The sequence below is a fragment of the Lepidochelys olivacea genome (genome assembly GCF_965140295.1).
Source record: "Lepidochelys olivacea isolate rLepOli2 genome assembly, chromosome: 5".
Taxonomy (NCBI): Eukaryota; Metazoa; Chordata; order Testudines; family Cheloniidae; genus Lepidochelys; species Lepidochelys olivacea.
The window spans coordinates 31,770,283-31,787,725 of NC_140415.1; the positions used below are offsets into that span (position 1 = coordinate 31,770,283).

The 17,443-nt window shown below is 40.2% G+C and overlaps 1 protein-coding gene across 1 annotated transcript in view; it reads right to left on the reverse strand.

Moving 5' to 3' along the window:
• Positions 1-2,991: 2,991 nt before the first annotated feature.
• Positions 2,992-17,443, reverse strand: part of HCN1 (hyperpolarization activated cyclic nucleotide gated potassium channel 1) — a 321,687-nt gene continuing 307,235 nt past the window's right edge. The window contains exons 7-8 of the mRNA XM_084627782.1: positions 6,114-6,278; positions 2,992-3,938 (exon numbers count right to left, since the gene is read on the reverse strand). Coding sequence (XP_084483908.1) covers positions 3,130-3,938; positions 6,114-6,278 — 974 coding nt within the window. The 3' untranslated portion in view covers positions 2,992-3,129. The remainder of the gene's footprint in view (positions 3,939-6,113; positions 6,279-17,443) is intronic.

The window sequence follows — 17,443 nt, forward strand, 5'->3', positions numbered from 1 at the left end:
ATAATATTCTGAGTCCTCCTCCTTTCTAAAGTTATTGTGTGTCCATAATTACTCATTGTTTGCAGGGTTGTTGTAGCCGTGTTGGTCCCAGGATAAAAGAGAAACAAGGTGGGTGAGGTAATATCTTTTATTAGACCAACTTCTATCAGTGAAAGTGACAAGCTTTTGCTCTGTGTAAGCTATAAAGCTGGTCTCTTTTATGAGCAGAAGTTGGTCCAATAAAAGATATTACCTCACCCACCTTTTCTCTATAATCACTCATGTTTTTCTAATATCAGCTGTATATTAATTTGGAAGTTATGAAAAGGAAAAATGGCAGACAATCTGCACTTTATGATAAAACAAGACATGCTTGGTTATAAACATATCAGATCAGATCAAATATTCATTTTTATATATTTTGTTCAATTTATTAATAATCTTTTTATATATATTTATGGCTTTGAGCAAAGACAAAAGAAAAAAATCTAACTCGTCCCTGATCATACAGTCATTGAAAGAATCAGTTAAACTATTGTCTTCCCAGCAGCAGTAAGATCCAACCTTTTCATTAATACACTTCATCCTGTACAGATGTGAGATTCCATACATATGGGCTTATTTATGTACAGAGAAAATAGGTCAATTCTGGAACTAGCAATGAACATTTATATTACAGGAATGTGAGTCATTTGTTTCTTAACCTAAGTATATATACATTCATACATATATATATATAATGTATATAATTGTATACCCTGTACCATTTTTATTGAATTAACATACAAATCCTAGATTTTGTCCACTCGATTACAAAGTCATTAAAAAGATTTTTTTATGGTTTCACTGAAAGACCACATGAATTAATGTTTCTTCATAGTGCTTAAAATAAAATTATATATATATATATAAAAATATTTCACTACTAACCCCATTATACCTATTAAATGTAAACCTTAAATAGTGTCAAGGATCAGAATATGATCTTAATAAATTGGATCTAATTCATTATAAGTATTAAAATAAAATAAGGGACATTGTACTGATAAATAAATGGTCTTGCAGCGTATCCATAATGCTTCAAACATTTTTAACAATTGCTTCCTTGTACACTATTCCTGACCACTCCAATTAATAATGTCAGCAGCATGTTAATGGGATAATTACATTGATTTGTACTGGTGAGTGGGAGTTGGCAAAAATTGTAAAAAGTTTTATTTTTTTTCAGCTTGATGTACCCAGTTAAGTAAAAAGGCGTAACAGGCAGCATGGGTTCAAGCTCTGTTAGCCTTAGACCATTTACTTGGCTCTCATGTATATCTGAATGTACTGCAATACGTAGTTTGTGATGTTATTTAATTCTACCTCTGATCATTAAGGCCAGCATTAATGGCAAAAACTCCTCCTCTGAATTCATTCCTTTCACATGGTTGGCTTGCTTTTTCTTAAGAAATATGATATATGTTTTGTATTATAGTTCATAATGCTGTTTTATCAATAATAGTTGAATTATGACATATTCCGTTTCAATTTCTATTTTACTGTGACACGTCAGGCACAAATGATTATTAAAGAACTTCTTTTGTGGAGATGCTGTCGAATCACAAGATAATGTGAAGATCTGAGCAAACGAAAGAAAATGTTCACAAAACAGTATGCTTTAACCCTGCTTTCTGTCACCCTTTCCCTTCTATTTTTAAAGACTTTAAAAAAATAAACTTCATATCTATGGGCTATGTTTGACACTACATGCCATAGGATATACTATCCATTTAATTACGATATACACAGACCAAATCGTGCAATCCCAGACAGACTTGATGCTATATTCTATTTATTTCTTTTAAATTAACACCACAGTCAACTACAAAACTACAGTGAAGACACAGAAAGCACCTGAAAGTCTAAATTAAGCTGTGGTTTACGAATAATCCTTTAAATGAAAAACCTCACTTCTAGCCTTAAAACAGAGATTCAGAGTCAGCATTATAGGAAATTTTAAGGTAGACACAATTAATGAATGCTTATCATTTTCTAAAGCCAAAAAGTTACTGTAAGCCTTTTCCTACAAGGGCTGACCGAACCTATATTTTTGTGGTTTTTTGTTTTTTTACAAAAGCATGCATGGACTATTTTCAGATGCTGTTTAGGGCAAGGAAGAAAAGTGATGGCATTGGTGAAGTACAAGCACTTTGCAGGATCAAGCGTACAATTTTGCATAAAAACAGTGCATGTAAAAGTAATATTGCCATTGCATTACAATTTAACAGTTGTGTTGCTCTTAAATTTAATAAATTTTAAAACTGTAAAGTTATGAAGTGAAGAGCTGAAACTAAATTTCTAAACAAAGACCTTGCAATGATACACCACACAGCAGCTATTTTTGTTTGGGTCTAAAAAGTTTTTTACAATGACAATATTTATAGTTTTCATCAAAGTCTTCTGCAATATGAAGATAGAAGTCCACCCAGTTTTCTGAAATCACAGAATGATTTACATGTTTTGAGATTACAATTATCCAGAGCAATGGTAATGCTAGTTCTTCTACTGCATACGGCTGGAGTATATTTCTTCTTCAATCTAATTGTCAATGGAAAGCACTAAAATGAAATTTGGACCAATAAAATGGGAGATTATGATTGATTTTCCATGATAAATGATTTACAATTTTTATACAGAAATGCAATTAATGAAAGTTAAAAGTTATTATTCAATAGGTGCTATTTCCTAGCTAGTTTGAGGGGTGTTTTTTTTAAGTTTATTTCCTGGAATAAATAATACGGTCATTTAACATATAAAGTGTATTATCATTGGGTTATTTTTGTCCCCCCTCCCTTTCCCCCCGCCATTGAAATAGGACATCTCTTCAGAAGTAGAGAAATATGCTAGATTAATTTTAAAGTAACACACATTAAAAACAAATAATATTACAACAAAATCTAGGCTCCTTTAATGAAAAAAGACAAATTCTAACCAAGTCTTTTAAATGCCTTTTTGGATCTATACGTTGTATTCGTTATGAAGGGCAGAGCTGTCTAAAATATTTTGTTTCATAGTAGGCTGCCAGGGTCTATCAGGAAATAGGCTAAAATAGTTTCTGGGATGTTTTCAGTTCATTACAATGTCTCTGCTTTTCACAGTTAACAAGGATCATAAGTTTGAAGCAAATCGCGGTTTGTCTCCTTCTTGGTCTGTGTTTAAGACTGTGGAAGAATCCCTTTGTAGAACAGCTGTTGGCGGCGGGGCCCCTCGGTTAGGAGGAATTGCTCCTGAAGACATCTGACGGAAGAGAGCAACTCTCTGAGGGACAGTGCCTCTGCTCCCAACCTGCATACCTGGACCTTGGATACTAGAGACAGGTTGTGGAATTGAGGCGAGAGACTCTCCCACTGTTGGATGAGGTCTAGAAACGAAAGTGGAAATCTCATGGGGCAAAGAAGGCTGTGAGGCAGAGAGAGGCCTCACCTCTCTTGTCAGGTTAGTGTTGTGAAGGGCTTGTGTACTCTTGTGAACTTCATTTTTCTGTGATGAACTAGGTGTCTGCTGCTGCTGCATCAGTGACAACTGTGAAGAAGTTGGGGATGCATACTGAAAAGTTCGACCTGCCAGAGGGCTCTGAACTGGCGGACTACAGACTGCAGTAGTATAAGAGCAAGGAGAGAGAACGACAGCTTGCTGGGGCACCTGCGTGCTTGGTGTTGGAGAATGCAAGTTTCCATGAGATAGGCTGGTCACAGTATACACAGGAGGAGACTGTGTCCTGATTCGCGATGATGATGCCGTGGTTGAAGAGCTAGAATTCAGTGCTGGCATTTGCTGTAGACTAACTGGGACAATAGCCTGCACCATCTCTCTGTCATGTTTTACTATCTGCTTCAAGATCTCATTCTCCTGATTGTTGAAAACTCCAGTATTGAGATCTTTCTGGAACTTCTGCAGGAGAAGCGAATTCTTCTTTCCTTTAGAAAGAAAGAGGTACAAGAGCAGATGGGTTAGCAGGTCTGGTGCCCAGTAACAGATTCTCACACTCACAGTGTGAGTGCATGCAAGGTGTATTAAGACCGTGATAAAACACAAAGTCCATTGTCAGTCATGCAGTACAGCTCAAGTTCTGGGTGTCAGACAGCCTACGTAGTAGTGCTGTAATGATCTTCCTAGGGGGTGAGGGATGAAAGAATTCTTCTTTCCTAGCTGTGGAGCAGTGCTGAACCACTCTTGGGGTACTTCTGCAGTAGCTCTCATACTGCACACACAACCCAGACCAGCTGACTCTGCTACACACCCCACATGCTCTGTAGCTAAACTGCCTGCCTTAACAACACCGTACACTGAGAGAGATGTGAACTTTCTGCATCAGCATGGTACCTCTTTACTTATAATGCACCATTATTATTAAAATTATTTTCAACACGTAACCATGACAATTTACTGAACAACAGGGGGTGGGAAAAGCGACTAGACTAAGTGTAAAAAATTAATCTCTCTCTTTATCAAGCTGTCCTAATTTCCTGAATACTAAACTGTTACATAAGTTATAAATATATCTGCTATTTAGCACATTTCTTGGAACTAATTATTAGACATTTGTAACTAGTGACTACCAGACTCAGAGAAGTAATCTCTAAATATCTGTGACCTAATATGACTCATTGCTTATGTGGTACCTGGTTGTGTAATAATCACTGTAAATTAAATACCTGGGATCTCTCACAAGTTATGGTTTGACTAGTGTTTTGCCCATCTGTGAAGGTACAGGCAGGCAGTATTTCTCAGTGTATCAATTGAATCAGACATACAGGAATAACAATTCCAACTAAATTGATCTTATTTTTTATATGAGAATTTGTACTATTTTTGTCATCTGAAGATTTCCTATTAATAGAAACTCTATTAAATGCTACCATTAATAATATTTATTATTTGTTAAGCACTGACCACATGCATAGTTCTGTGCAAGGACATAATCAAAGATATGATCCCAGAACGAAAGAGCTTCCAGCATCTTGATTTACTAACTCAGTGCACCACATTCTCAAAAGCTAGTCTCCTTTTTTATGTCTGCAAAATGTTTGCACAAATATTTTTAAATGTATTTGCTAAATAAATGTTAGCAAAGGTCTGTTATAAATATTGAATTCTTTGCCTGTTTTTCATAGTAAATATTTTAAGCTGTGTACACCTTCTTGTGCCCCTATGACTAACATACTTCAAGCTCCCTACAATCGCAACTTGAAGAAACTGCTAAAACTAAACCACTTTGGTGAAGTGTTTAAACTCTAATGCCAACCCTACTGAGTGAAAATTCTGTCTGTCTGTTCTGTTAGGGTCTGATCCTGGAAGGTACTTGTGGGAGTTCAAGGTGTCCAGCATCTTGCAGGAGTTACAGATTTTAAAGTGAGAAAGAACCACTGTGATGATCTAGTCTGACCTCCTGCATAACAAAGGTCAAATAACTTCTGTATTAAGCCCACAATCACTAGCTGAACTAGAGCATAACTTTGAGAAACAAACCCAATCTTGATTTAAAGATTTCAAGTGGTGGAGACTCTACCTCATCACTTTGTCTTTCACTTGGACATCTTAGACCTGATTTTCTGAACATCAGCAGATTCCAGCGATTTCAATTCAAGTTGCAGATGCTCAGCACCTTTGGAAATCAAATCCATAGCAACCAGCTTGTGAGGTAAATGAGGGCTTCAAGCAAAGCACAGAGTGGCTTCAACTCCCATTGGCTTCTGTGGGTGTTGAAAGCACTCAGCTCCTCTCAGCATTGGTTTCTTTGACTATAAACTATATGGGGCAGGGAAATATTATCTATTTTTCACTAACCTAAATCACTGAACAATGTGGTGCACATTAACAGCACTATGCATGATTAATAAATAATAATCTTGATACTTAAGGTATAGAAAATAAACCCCAGACTAAAATAAAATCTTTTTTCGTATTTAAAAATAACCTTGCAGAACTTCTTGTCTTACCACATTTCTTATTCATAAGTCAACAGAACATTTCCTGCAGTGGAAAAGTAAGGTAATTTTTTTAAAAAAGGGTTTAATTTTGGAATATTAGATTTCCACTCAGAAAAAAATTAATATTTTAAGAATAAAGTCAAATATAAAAAAAAACAATACCTATTCTGTCTAGTCTGTCAATGGCCACCGTTTCAAAGGCCCTCCTCATCATGGGGTACTCCTCCAGAACCTCGTTGAAATTGTCCACGGAGAGGGAATAGAGACGGCAGTATGTATCGGCTCTGACACTGGCAGTGCGGCGGCCCTTAGTCAAAAGGCAAATCTCTGGGGAAAGGGAAACAACACACACACACACACACACACACACACACACACACACACAGGAAATGAAAAAGTCAGTGAACCATGTGAAACTTCACAGCTAGAAAGGGATTTAGTGCTAACAAATAATAATTCTGTACACAGCACCGATTTCGCTGCCGCTGCACATCAAGATTCCAGGGGTAATTCTGAAAGAGTCTGGTTCTCTTCAATAAACTGAAGGAAATCAATTTGGTTTAAAGGCTATGGTTTCGGCTTATTTTTTCTAAATACATACACATAACAATTAGTTAAACTTTTAAATGATTCTTCTTAAGATGCCTGAAATAATCTATCCAGTTTCAAACTTATTTTGCGGATCTGACTCATCCAAGTAGTTCTGTTGATTTCAGTAGGCATATTCAGGTGAGTGGAGGGACTGGGTCAATATTTCAACAAGTTTGCTAACACAATTTTAATGCTTATAATTAAAATAATATTAATATAACAATAAATTATAATGTTATAATACATAATATTAATAACAGTTATAAGAGATACAACTTTCTAATATTAACATAGGGAAACATTTGGGATATTAATTAACATTTTACTACTTTCCCTCTTAAGGCTATATTGTACATCTAAAGCATCTGTGATAGTAGATTCATACTGGATAATAAAAGCCTCAGACCTACAACTGGCTCCACATGGGTAGACCCCTGAATCCACATGCATGCAGTTGTTTGATAAGGGCCAAAGTTACCTTCAGACACCATACCTGTGCAAGAACATAACAGGGCCCAGCTCAGGCAAGGCTCCCCATTGAAGTCACCAAACGTGTCCAGTACACACATGAGTATAGATATTACTCTCACATACGTTAATGCTTTAAATTGACACTATAGTAGAATATTGTTAATTTGTAATTTGCTAATATTCACAGCCCATCATTTGCTTGCCCCAATCTTTTCCCATTGCTCAATGAAGATGTGTTAGTGAAGTTTTGTATTACATAATGTGTAATGCCACAGAACATTAACTACTACATATTATATAGCGCTAATCAGGAATTTTTTGCCAGAAAGTCTAAACCGAAAGTATTCATGGGAAAGGGTCAGCGTGGACAAATTTCCTGGTTTAAATTTTTTTTGAAACAAAAAGTTCTGCTTTTTGGGTCAAAACGTCTTTTTGTTTCAAAATTTAAATAAATTTACAGTAAAGAAATGTAAAATAAAAAGATTGAAAGTGAAACAAAACATTTAAAAATTATCAAAATGAAACATTTCAGCTGAGCTCTTCTGACTTGTTCAGGGATTTCTGGTTCGCAAAAAATGTCAAGGTTTTTACTGTGTCCTATTTCAGGACAAGAAAAAATTTTGAAATCTCAAAACACTCACATTATGGGAAAACTGTTTCCTGCCCAGCTATAGTATCATAACAAATGCTAAAACTAAATTACAAATAGATGAACAAATGGATGAACAAAGCACATTGGGTAGGGTGACCATATTTCCCAATGCTGAATACTGGACACCTGGTAAAACTACTCGTATTCAAAAGAGTTTGACAGCAATCAATCAGAACTATGCAGTACAAACAAGTCAAATTAATATATCAAGTTGACTGAGCCCCTGTTAAAAAGAAATACTGCATAGTTGGATTCTTTTTATTTACCTTATCTTTAAGACTTTAGGGTTCACACAGGGAGGGGTGACACACACACACAGACAGAGGTGAAACACACCCATACACCTCTCTCACACACAGGGGGGAATGGCTAACTGAGCCTCCCCTCCCTGCCCAGCGCTCTCCACCCTCCATACTGGGCTGGGCCCCTGGGATGGACCTGCCTCTCCTGATACCTAGTGCTGCCTCTTCCTGAGGCAACACATGGGGAATTGGGGCACATGTCCCCCCTCCCCAGATTTCTGCCAGGGTTCACACCAGAATGTGGCCAGCAGCAGCCTTTCGGCACTTTGTGGGAGAGCAGGGACGGGAGCTGCTTCCAGTCACTGGGGGGTAGGGTGGGAGGGATGACCTGTCTTTGCAGAGCTCATCTCTTCCCCCTGCCTCCATCCCCTGTATCTGGAAGCAGCTTTTCCCTTTCTGCTCACACTGTGTCAAACTGCAGCTAACACCTCCAGGCTGCTGCTGGCCATGGACCTAATCCAGCCACCTCCTGTCCCCTGGCTACAGCGAGGCCAGGAAGGGGTTAAACTCTAAGGATGCATTGTGCACCGGGGCACAGTGAACCTGACTCCAGGGGCTTCAGCAAACCTAGCCAGAGAGGTGGCTCAGCAGGGGAGGGTGCCTAGGGGTCAAAGCAGCCCCATGCTCCCTGGGGGCAGGACCCAGAGTGGGCGAGGGGTGGGGGGGGAATAGGGTGCTAAGCTTCTGCCCAGGGGGTTACTGTGGATCCTGCAGGTTCAGGGGGTGAACAGGCTGGAAATTGCTTCCCCCCCACTCCAGAGCTTAGCTGAGGGGTGGAGAGGCTACCCTGTGCCAATGCAGTGCGGGGCTTTAGCAGACGCAGGGCTCGGCTCCTCCTGGCCAGCACCCCAGGCCGGAGGGTCTTGGGCTTTCCTGGGTCGCTGACCCAGCCAGAGGCAGTGGGGGGAAGAAAGGAGCCTGCCATCCAGGCTGTTGGTGAGCTAAGTGCTCCAATAAGGGGCTGCTTCTCCACACAGCACTGGGAGCATGACGGGATATGGAGGAGCAGCAGGGATGCAGGGGTGAATGGGCAAAGCAGGGAGAAGACAGTGAGAGGGGGAGCACGTAAATGGCAGATGGGTGAGCAGCAAAGGTGACACTTATTCCTACATCATGCCCATAATTTCTGGTTGAGCTAGAGCATATCTTTTAAAAAAGACCTTCAATTCTGATCTCAAGTCTTCAAGTGATAGATAATAATGGTAAAAGAATCAGTGGTTTAGGTAAGGATTGAGAAATACCTTGGAATATCAGGAAATACCAGGATGGAGGAGAAAGAGCCCCTAAGAAAATATCAGAGAGGGCTCCATATTTTCGAATCATAGAATATCAGGGTTGGAAGGGACCACAGGAGGTCATCTAGTCCAACCCCCGCTCAAAGCAGGACCAATCCCCAACTAAATCATCCCAGCCAGGGCTTTTTCAAGCCTGACCTTAAAAACCTCTAAGGAAGGAAATTCCACCACATCCCTAGGTAACCCATTCCAGTGCTTCAATGAAGCTGAACTTTTTCATTCCAAAACTCAAACTACAACATTATTCTGAAATTAATGTGTACATCTCTGGAGTTGTGAAGGGCATTTCTAGCAACATCTCCTGATATGTTCAAATTCTAATAGCGATTATAAATACACTATGTTGCTCAGGTGTAAGGATTTCATTTCACTACATCATCAAGTACCAGTTGCAACCTAGTCATGACAATTTTGTAATTCATTTTATTTTTTATTTTTACATTTGAATAAGTTCTCTCTTGTCAACTATTACTCCAGAAAAAGCTCTTGGACATAATGAAACAGATAAAATATGAAATCTCATTGTACTTCGACTTTGCACAAGGAAAAGGACTAGAACACAAAGCATTTTAAGTTGCCCGTCGACCACCATGCTGCTTTTGAAAGACCTGCACTATTTCACGCAAATGGATCAATATATTTTATGTCGAGGATACAGGAATGAAACCCACAATGTTGTATTTTAAATCTGTCTCATAGGTGTCAAATATAATAGCAAATATGCACCATGTCCAGTGCCTAATAGTTAAGACACTTCTTGATACTGAACTAGTTTAAAAAGGCTATCAAATGTAAACAATAGTGGAGAAAATATCTGTAAATAGCGCAAAGAAGCAGAGGTGTCCTTTATTATAAAAGGAAAGAAGCTGTGACCCACTACACACTCATATTCTCATCTGTGGCTGGCATGGTACATTGCCATCCTTTTGACACTGTGAAAGTGTCAAACACTTTTATTTTTCCTCCTCAAGCTTAACTATTTCTTCAGTTCCAATTAATGATTTTAGGTGATAGACTGCAATGAATCTGTAATTCAACTCTTATGTAGGTTTATTTTACTAAAAGCACAATCTGTTTGGACAATTGTTCCCTGGAACATTACAAAACAAATGCTAATCACAGTCCTAATGAGAAATGGCTTTTGAAAGCACTAAACAATGCTACAGGCATCAGTTTATTTTTATAGCCCATCTTTTACATAACTGTGATTAACTCAGCAATTTAATTATATGGGAAAATCACGACTTGTACTTCGCTATCATGGGACTGCTTCACAGATGGCACCATACAACTCAAAAGTATACGGAAAGTGGATCAATTACAATGCACACGTACCTTTTAAAAAGTCAAAGCAACATATGTAGTAATAACAATTTTCAGATAAAAATGTTTTGAGGATTATGGGCATTAATATTGACTATCTGTAATATTAAAACATAAGAACAACAATCCCAGTAAGAGGCTAAATGAGTTGTGCTCATCAGTTATCTTCCTACATGTCAGTATTTAAATAAGTATGTCTATTTTCAGACTTCTACACAATATACATTTCCAAAGAAGCCTGTACAAACAAAAGAACATCTATATCTCCACCATGTAAAACTAAGTGGAAAATATGTGGAATTACAAATCTAGGTCTGCAAGCAGAATTTCCTGAAATAATGCATAAATGCAACAGACTTTCTGGACAGGCACGTCTAGATGCCCAAATGATACAGCTAAGAAAAATTAAATAGGGATGAAATAAATGAGTTGGCCCATATTAAATGACTTCTTAGTAGTCTGGATTAGCACAGGGAAGACCTTTGCAAGGAGCAGAGAGTAGAAAAATAATAAGAGAGTAAGGGGCAAACTGACTCCTAAAAATAGCCAGTGCTAGCTAGCAGTGGCTAAAAGGGTAAGTTACTGACCTGTAACTGAAGGTTCTTTGAGATGTATGGTCCCACTGTGGTTTATGCATGTGCACTATGTGCCCAGAGCCGGATAATTTGAAAGCAATGTCTGGTGGTCTGTGCACGCACCCTGGCTCACCTTGTGTCTCCATCCAAGGGAACAAAAAAAAAGAGTGGACTGACCGCCTCTACAGTTCCTTCTCTACCACAAATTAGATAGAGCTGAAGCAGAGGGGAAAGAAAGAGGATAGTAGACTACAGATTGAAACTAAACATCTCAAAGACCCTCCAGTTTCAGGTCAGTAACTTCCTTTTCTTCTTTGAGTGATGTCCCTATTGTACCCCACTGTGGGTGACTCACAAGCAGTACCTAAGGAGGAGGGCGTGAGGATGTAGACGGAAGGGCTGAGAACTGCCATCCCAAAGGAGGCATCAGCAGAGGAGTCCCACACTGGGACATGTTTTGCAAACTGGTGAACGGAGTCCCATGTGGCTGTCTTACAGATCTCAAGGAGGGGAACATCCTTAAATGATGCCATTGTTGTAGTTTGTGTTCTGGTGGAATGAGCTCTTTCCCCATTGAAGGGAGTGGGGGGTTCAACAGCTGATAGCAGAGTAGAATGCAGCCAGAGATCCATTTGGAGATTCTCTAGGTCAGTGGTTCTTAACCTATTTACGATTGTGGGCTGCATACACAGCTCTCTATGTGTTATATGGGCTGCATCCACACACTATACATACTACCTGTACATCTAAAAAAACATAAGGTTTAGTATTTGTTATATGACAGCAATATGATTCAAATTGATACAGTACCTTTCATTTCAACCCAGGCATATGTCTACCAAGAGCATTTTAAATTAGCAAAATAAGTGAAAACATCACTGTTACAATTATTAATTTATGTAAGGGTGGCATGGCATGGTATATTGTACCTACTGCTCTAGGTGGAGATGGCGTGCCCCCTAATTCTTTCTGCTACAGCAACAAATAGTCTTGGGGAAATCCTGATTGGTTTTGTTCTTTTCAGGTAAAATACAAAGGCCCGCTGAACACTGAAGGAATGGAGTCTTAATTTCTCTGCAGAAAACTGTGTACAGTTTTGGGAAGAGCATGGTAAGTGAATTGATTGGTTAAGGTGAAATTCTGAAAATACTTTAGGGGTGAATTTGAGATGTAGAAGCAAAGAAACCTTGTTCTTATGGAATATAGTGTAAGGAGGATCTGCCATCATTGCTTCATGCTTGTCAACCAACCCTTCTAGCTGAGGTGATGGCTACAAGGAAAGTGATCTTCATGGAAAGGAGAGACATGGAGCAAGATGCTAAAGATTCAAAGGGAGGGCCTTGTGAGTACCAAGAGAACAAGGTTAAAGTACCTCTGGGGAGTAGGCTTCTGAATAGGTGGAAAGGTTCTGATTAGTCCTTTTGCAAAATCTATTGTCAGTGGATGTGCAAAGACTGAGTAGTTCTCAGAAGGGGATGGTATGCACTACTTGCTGCCAAGCAGACTCAGAAGGAGTTGATGGACAATCCTGATGTCTTCAAAGAGAGGATATAGTCCTAGATGAGAGGTATATCTGCAGTTTCTGGGAGAATGCCTCTTTGATGTGCTCAAGAAGAAAAATGCCTCCATTTAGATATGTAACATCTTTTAGCAGAGTCCTTTCTACTATTAGCAAGGTTGTCTCACATGGTTGTGGAGCATGAACATTCTAAGATGGATGCCCATCCAAATACCAATTCCTGAGGTGGAGTGAATGTGGATCAGGGTGCTTGATCTTGCCATTCCACTGAGTCAGGAGTTTGGGAAACACTGGGAGGAAGATAGGTGGGCGAGGTGACATGAATAGGAGGTTGGGAAACCAAAACTGCCTGGACCAGAAGTGGGCCATCAGGATGACTCTGTCCTGCTGGATTTTGTGTAGAACCCGTGGCAGGAGCAGTAGTGAAGGGAAGGTACTGTTGAACTGATCTGACCAAGGAAGAAGCAGAGTGTCACCCTGTGAGTGGTGACCTAGGGCGCCTCTGGAGCAATATGTGAGGCATTTCCTGTTTTCTTGAGAGGTGAACAGATCCCGAGTTGGGGTTCCCCATAGGGTGAAAGTATTGCAGGATGCCAAGTCATAGAGCTCCTACTTGTGGTTGACTGCAAAATATCTGTTAGGTTTCAGAGTAGCAGCCGTGTTAGTCTGTATTCGCTAAAAGAAAAGGAGTACTTGTTGCGCCTTAGAGACGAACCAATTTATTTGAGCATAAGCTTTCGTGAGCTACAGCTCACTTCATCGGATGAAGTGAGCTGTAGCTCAAAAAAGCTTATGCTCAAATAAATTGGTTCGTCTCTAAGGTGCCACAAGTACTCCTTTTCTTTTGCAAATATCTGTTAGGGGCATCTGCATATTTTGCTTCCCTGGAAGGGAGGCTGCTGAGAGGGTGATTCAATTGCTCATGCGCCAGTTCCACAAGCTGACCACTTCTGCACACAGGGAGATGGATCTTGTTCCTTCCTGCTTGTTGATGCAGAAGACAGTCATAACATTGTCTTACATTACAAGGACATGGTGAATATGGATGAATGGAAGAGAGGTCTTGCATGCCTTCCAGAGTGTTGCAACTCCAGTATATTGATATGCATCCTGGACTCTCAAGGTGTCCAAGTGCTATTTGGCTTTTCATGTGGGCTCCCCAACTTAATAGGGATGCGTTTGTTGTAACACTCTGTACCTCAGAATAGCAACCTGGAACCCCCATGTTCACCACTGTTATATGATTATGATGAGGTATCATCTAATAAGTCTTGATTTGTTGAACATTAATATCCTGTTGAATTATGTGTGTTACCATTGAATCTGAAGTTACGAAGTTTTGCTATGTGGGTTACTGACATATGTTGTGAGGTTGGGAAACATCTACAGACAGCCTTTCAGTGGCAACAAAGGAGCACCCAGTAAGACAGATTTACATCAGGATCAACCAGACATGTGTTTATGGACCATTAAGGAGAATCCACTCTCCCAGTGGCCATCCCAGAGACTCCACAGAGAGCGCATGTACGCAATGAAGGTGGCCTAACCCACATCACAGCAAGGATCTTTTTAGCAGCTGAAATAAAGTATAAAAAAGGACAGCGACATAATCACTGGAGCTCGCTCCTCCCCCATCTCAACATCTGGAAAATCATCTGGAAAACAAAGACTTTGAACTGGGGAGATTGATTCCAAGCTGAAAGGGAATACAGCCCATGTATTAAGGACTGTGAGCTGCTTGTAACATCTATTAGGGCGAGAATAACTCTTTGAGTCAAATCTTGCTTAGTCTGTTAAAGTTAGAATTTCTATTTTTATTTCTTTTGTAACCAATTTTTATTTCTACGCCTGCTACTTATAATCACTTAAAATCTATCTTTCTGTAGTTAATAAAACTGTTTTATATTTTACCTAAAACAGTGTGGCTTTGGTTGATGTGCTTGGGGAATTTCAAATGAGGTTAACAAGAGCCACTACTCTTTGTCAGAGTGGCTAACTAATTAATGAGCTTGTATTATCCAAGGGAGTCTTGAGCAGTGTAAAACGGTATAGTGCTGCGGTACAGGGCTGGGATGATTAGCTAGGGCCTCTTTCTGTATGATTCATGAGTGGCTTAGAGAGCATTCATACAATTTAGTATGATACAGTGCCTGGAGGTGTTTGCTATTTGTCACTGGCATAGCATTGTGAGAGACAGCCCAAGCTGGAGGGTGAAGGGGCACAGAGGTCCCACAGTTCCAGTTTGTACCCTGGGGATCCCTTCACGTTTGTAATAATGGTTCTTTCCAGAGAACAAGGGATAAAGGGGATGCCCACACATACCAGGCAAGTATTTGTCCATCATAGCAAGAAATACACTACCTTGGTTATTATAATGAGGTTCATGTAATGGCGATTTTGAAAGTATACTGACTGAAGCCACATTTGAAGGCAATGCAGTTGGAGCCTTGCAAACAGGATGGCCTAGGTGCATGAGGCCATATGACCTAAGAGAATGACATGTTTGGACTGGTATTTGAGCGTTGTTTGTAATCTGAGCTATATTTTTCATGGGCTGGAACCTGTCCTGGGTATGTTCTTTCAGTGACAGAATTAAAGGTGGCTGTGATGAAGTCCAGAGATTGCATGGGGATGAGAACTGATTTTTCTGTTTATGCTGACTCCCAGTCAGAAAAGGAGGTGCAGTATCATAGACGTTGGCGCATAGGCTTCCTGGTGGTGATAAGAAGCCAGTCATCGAGGTAGTGGAAGATAATGAGACAATATCATCTGATGTGAGCTGCTAGTACCAAGAATATATTAGTATAGAATCTGAGGGAGGTTGCTATTCAGAAAGGGAGTAGTATAGTGTGCTGAAAATGGTCAGAGCCCACCATAATCTGAGGAAGCATCTGTGAGCGGGGTGAACATCTATGTGAAAGTAGGCGTCTTTCATATCGAGAGCCATAAACCACATGCCCTTTTCTAAAAATGGGATTATAGATGTTAATGTGAACATGCGAAATCTGAGCTTGTGAATGAAGCAGTTGAGATGGCAGAGGTTGAGGACTGGTCTCCAACTGCTCTTCTTTTTGGGTATCAGGAAATAAATCAAGTAAAACCCACTAACTTGGTATTGAGGATGGATATGTTCTATAGCTCCTTGCTGTAATAGGGAGTTCACCTCTTGTTTGAGGATACCCTTGTGAGAGCAGCCCCCAAAGGTTCACTTGGTGGTTAGGAATCTCCCAGTGACAAGAATGCTGATTCCGGTTCCAGTGGCAATACTGTCAGTACCACTGGGGGGACTGGTATTCTCTGTATGGGATGGGCAACAAACTCCTTCCGGAGAAAATGCTTTGTGGAGTGGCAACGGATTTCAGATCTCCCTGGTGTGAGAGGGGTTCTACTTGTTCAAACTGCTGGAGCTGAAGAGGAAGAGAGTACCTGAAGCTGATGAAAATTGATGAAAAACTTGTCAATGCCAATGGATCCTGGGGTTGGAGATGCTGAGGATGACGGTACTGATGGATCACAGTTTGGTACTGATGTGCTTATGGGCTTTCTTGTTGTGCCTCTGGGACTTAGGATGTGCTAAGTTCTCACAGGCTGAGGTGGTGAGCTTGCTTAGAGCCGAATCTGACTTCTTTGAAGTGGATTTAGAGGAAGACTGAGTCTCATGCTTCTGAGAGCGCTTCCAGGATTCCCAACGACATCCCAACAGAGAGTTTTGGGCGTTGAATCTCCTGCTCCAGTGTCAGATTTTGCAGTAGAAGGTGCACTCCTTAATGAATCAGACCAACATACAGCAGGATTCCATGGCCTGGGTCTGATCTGGGACCTCCTGGCCTTCTCCATAAGGTATTTGCAGAGATGAAGTTCCTGCCCTTCTCGGCTAAGGCTGGGGAATGATGGGCAGATACTGAACCTCACAGTGATGTGGACTTCCCGAAGGTAATACAAGCACCACTGATGGTCATTGCTGACTGAGAAGGTATGCAGGCATGAAGTCCAGAGTTTAAAGCCTGGAGTCCAGGGCATAGTCTAGTACTCGAATGGAGTACAGGGCTGGGGGAAGTTCCCTAAGAGACTAAATCTAAATATTAATAAATCCATAAAACACTGAACTATAGACTATAAAAACTATTTATAAAGCTAACCCTAATTCTTATTTTGTAGGATGAAGCCGAAGCTACAGACACTGGAGGTTCCCACCTGGACCATGTGGCAGTGAGAAAGAACTTGAGAGAAAGAACTTGAGAGGCCCCACTCCTTATCCCCTTGGCCTGAGACACTGATGCATGGACCAATAGATGCTACTTTCAAATTCTCTGGCTCCAGGTGCATGGCGCTCACCTGGAATACAATGGAATACAGTAGGGACCAACCCTCAAAGAAAAACTTAGGACTTTGTGGAGGTATACATATAGGACTTGACCCAGCACCACTGAAATCAGTGGGAGTGTTAGTATTGATTTTATTGGGAAGATGATCGTGGCCATAGTTAATTGTATCAACATGCCACCTTTGATGTTAACATTTTTGCCATTTTCTACCCAATCCCCAAACTCTACCTCTTACAGAAAATTATTGTGAAGGTAGTGGCAATCCAACTCCAGCATCATGTGTAGGAATCATTGCTTAAAACCAGTGAATAAAAGTTAATGCCCTTTGGTGAATGAGGAGAGAGATAGAAAAGCCGTGTTATGGCATCTAGTCTATCTCCAGTTGTATGGTTCTATGAAAAAGTGTGGCACCATTCTCTTTCAAGAAGCAGTAAAGTGT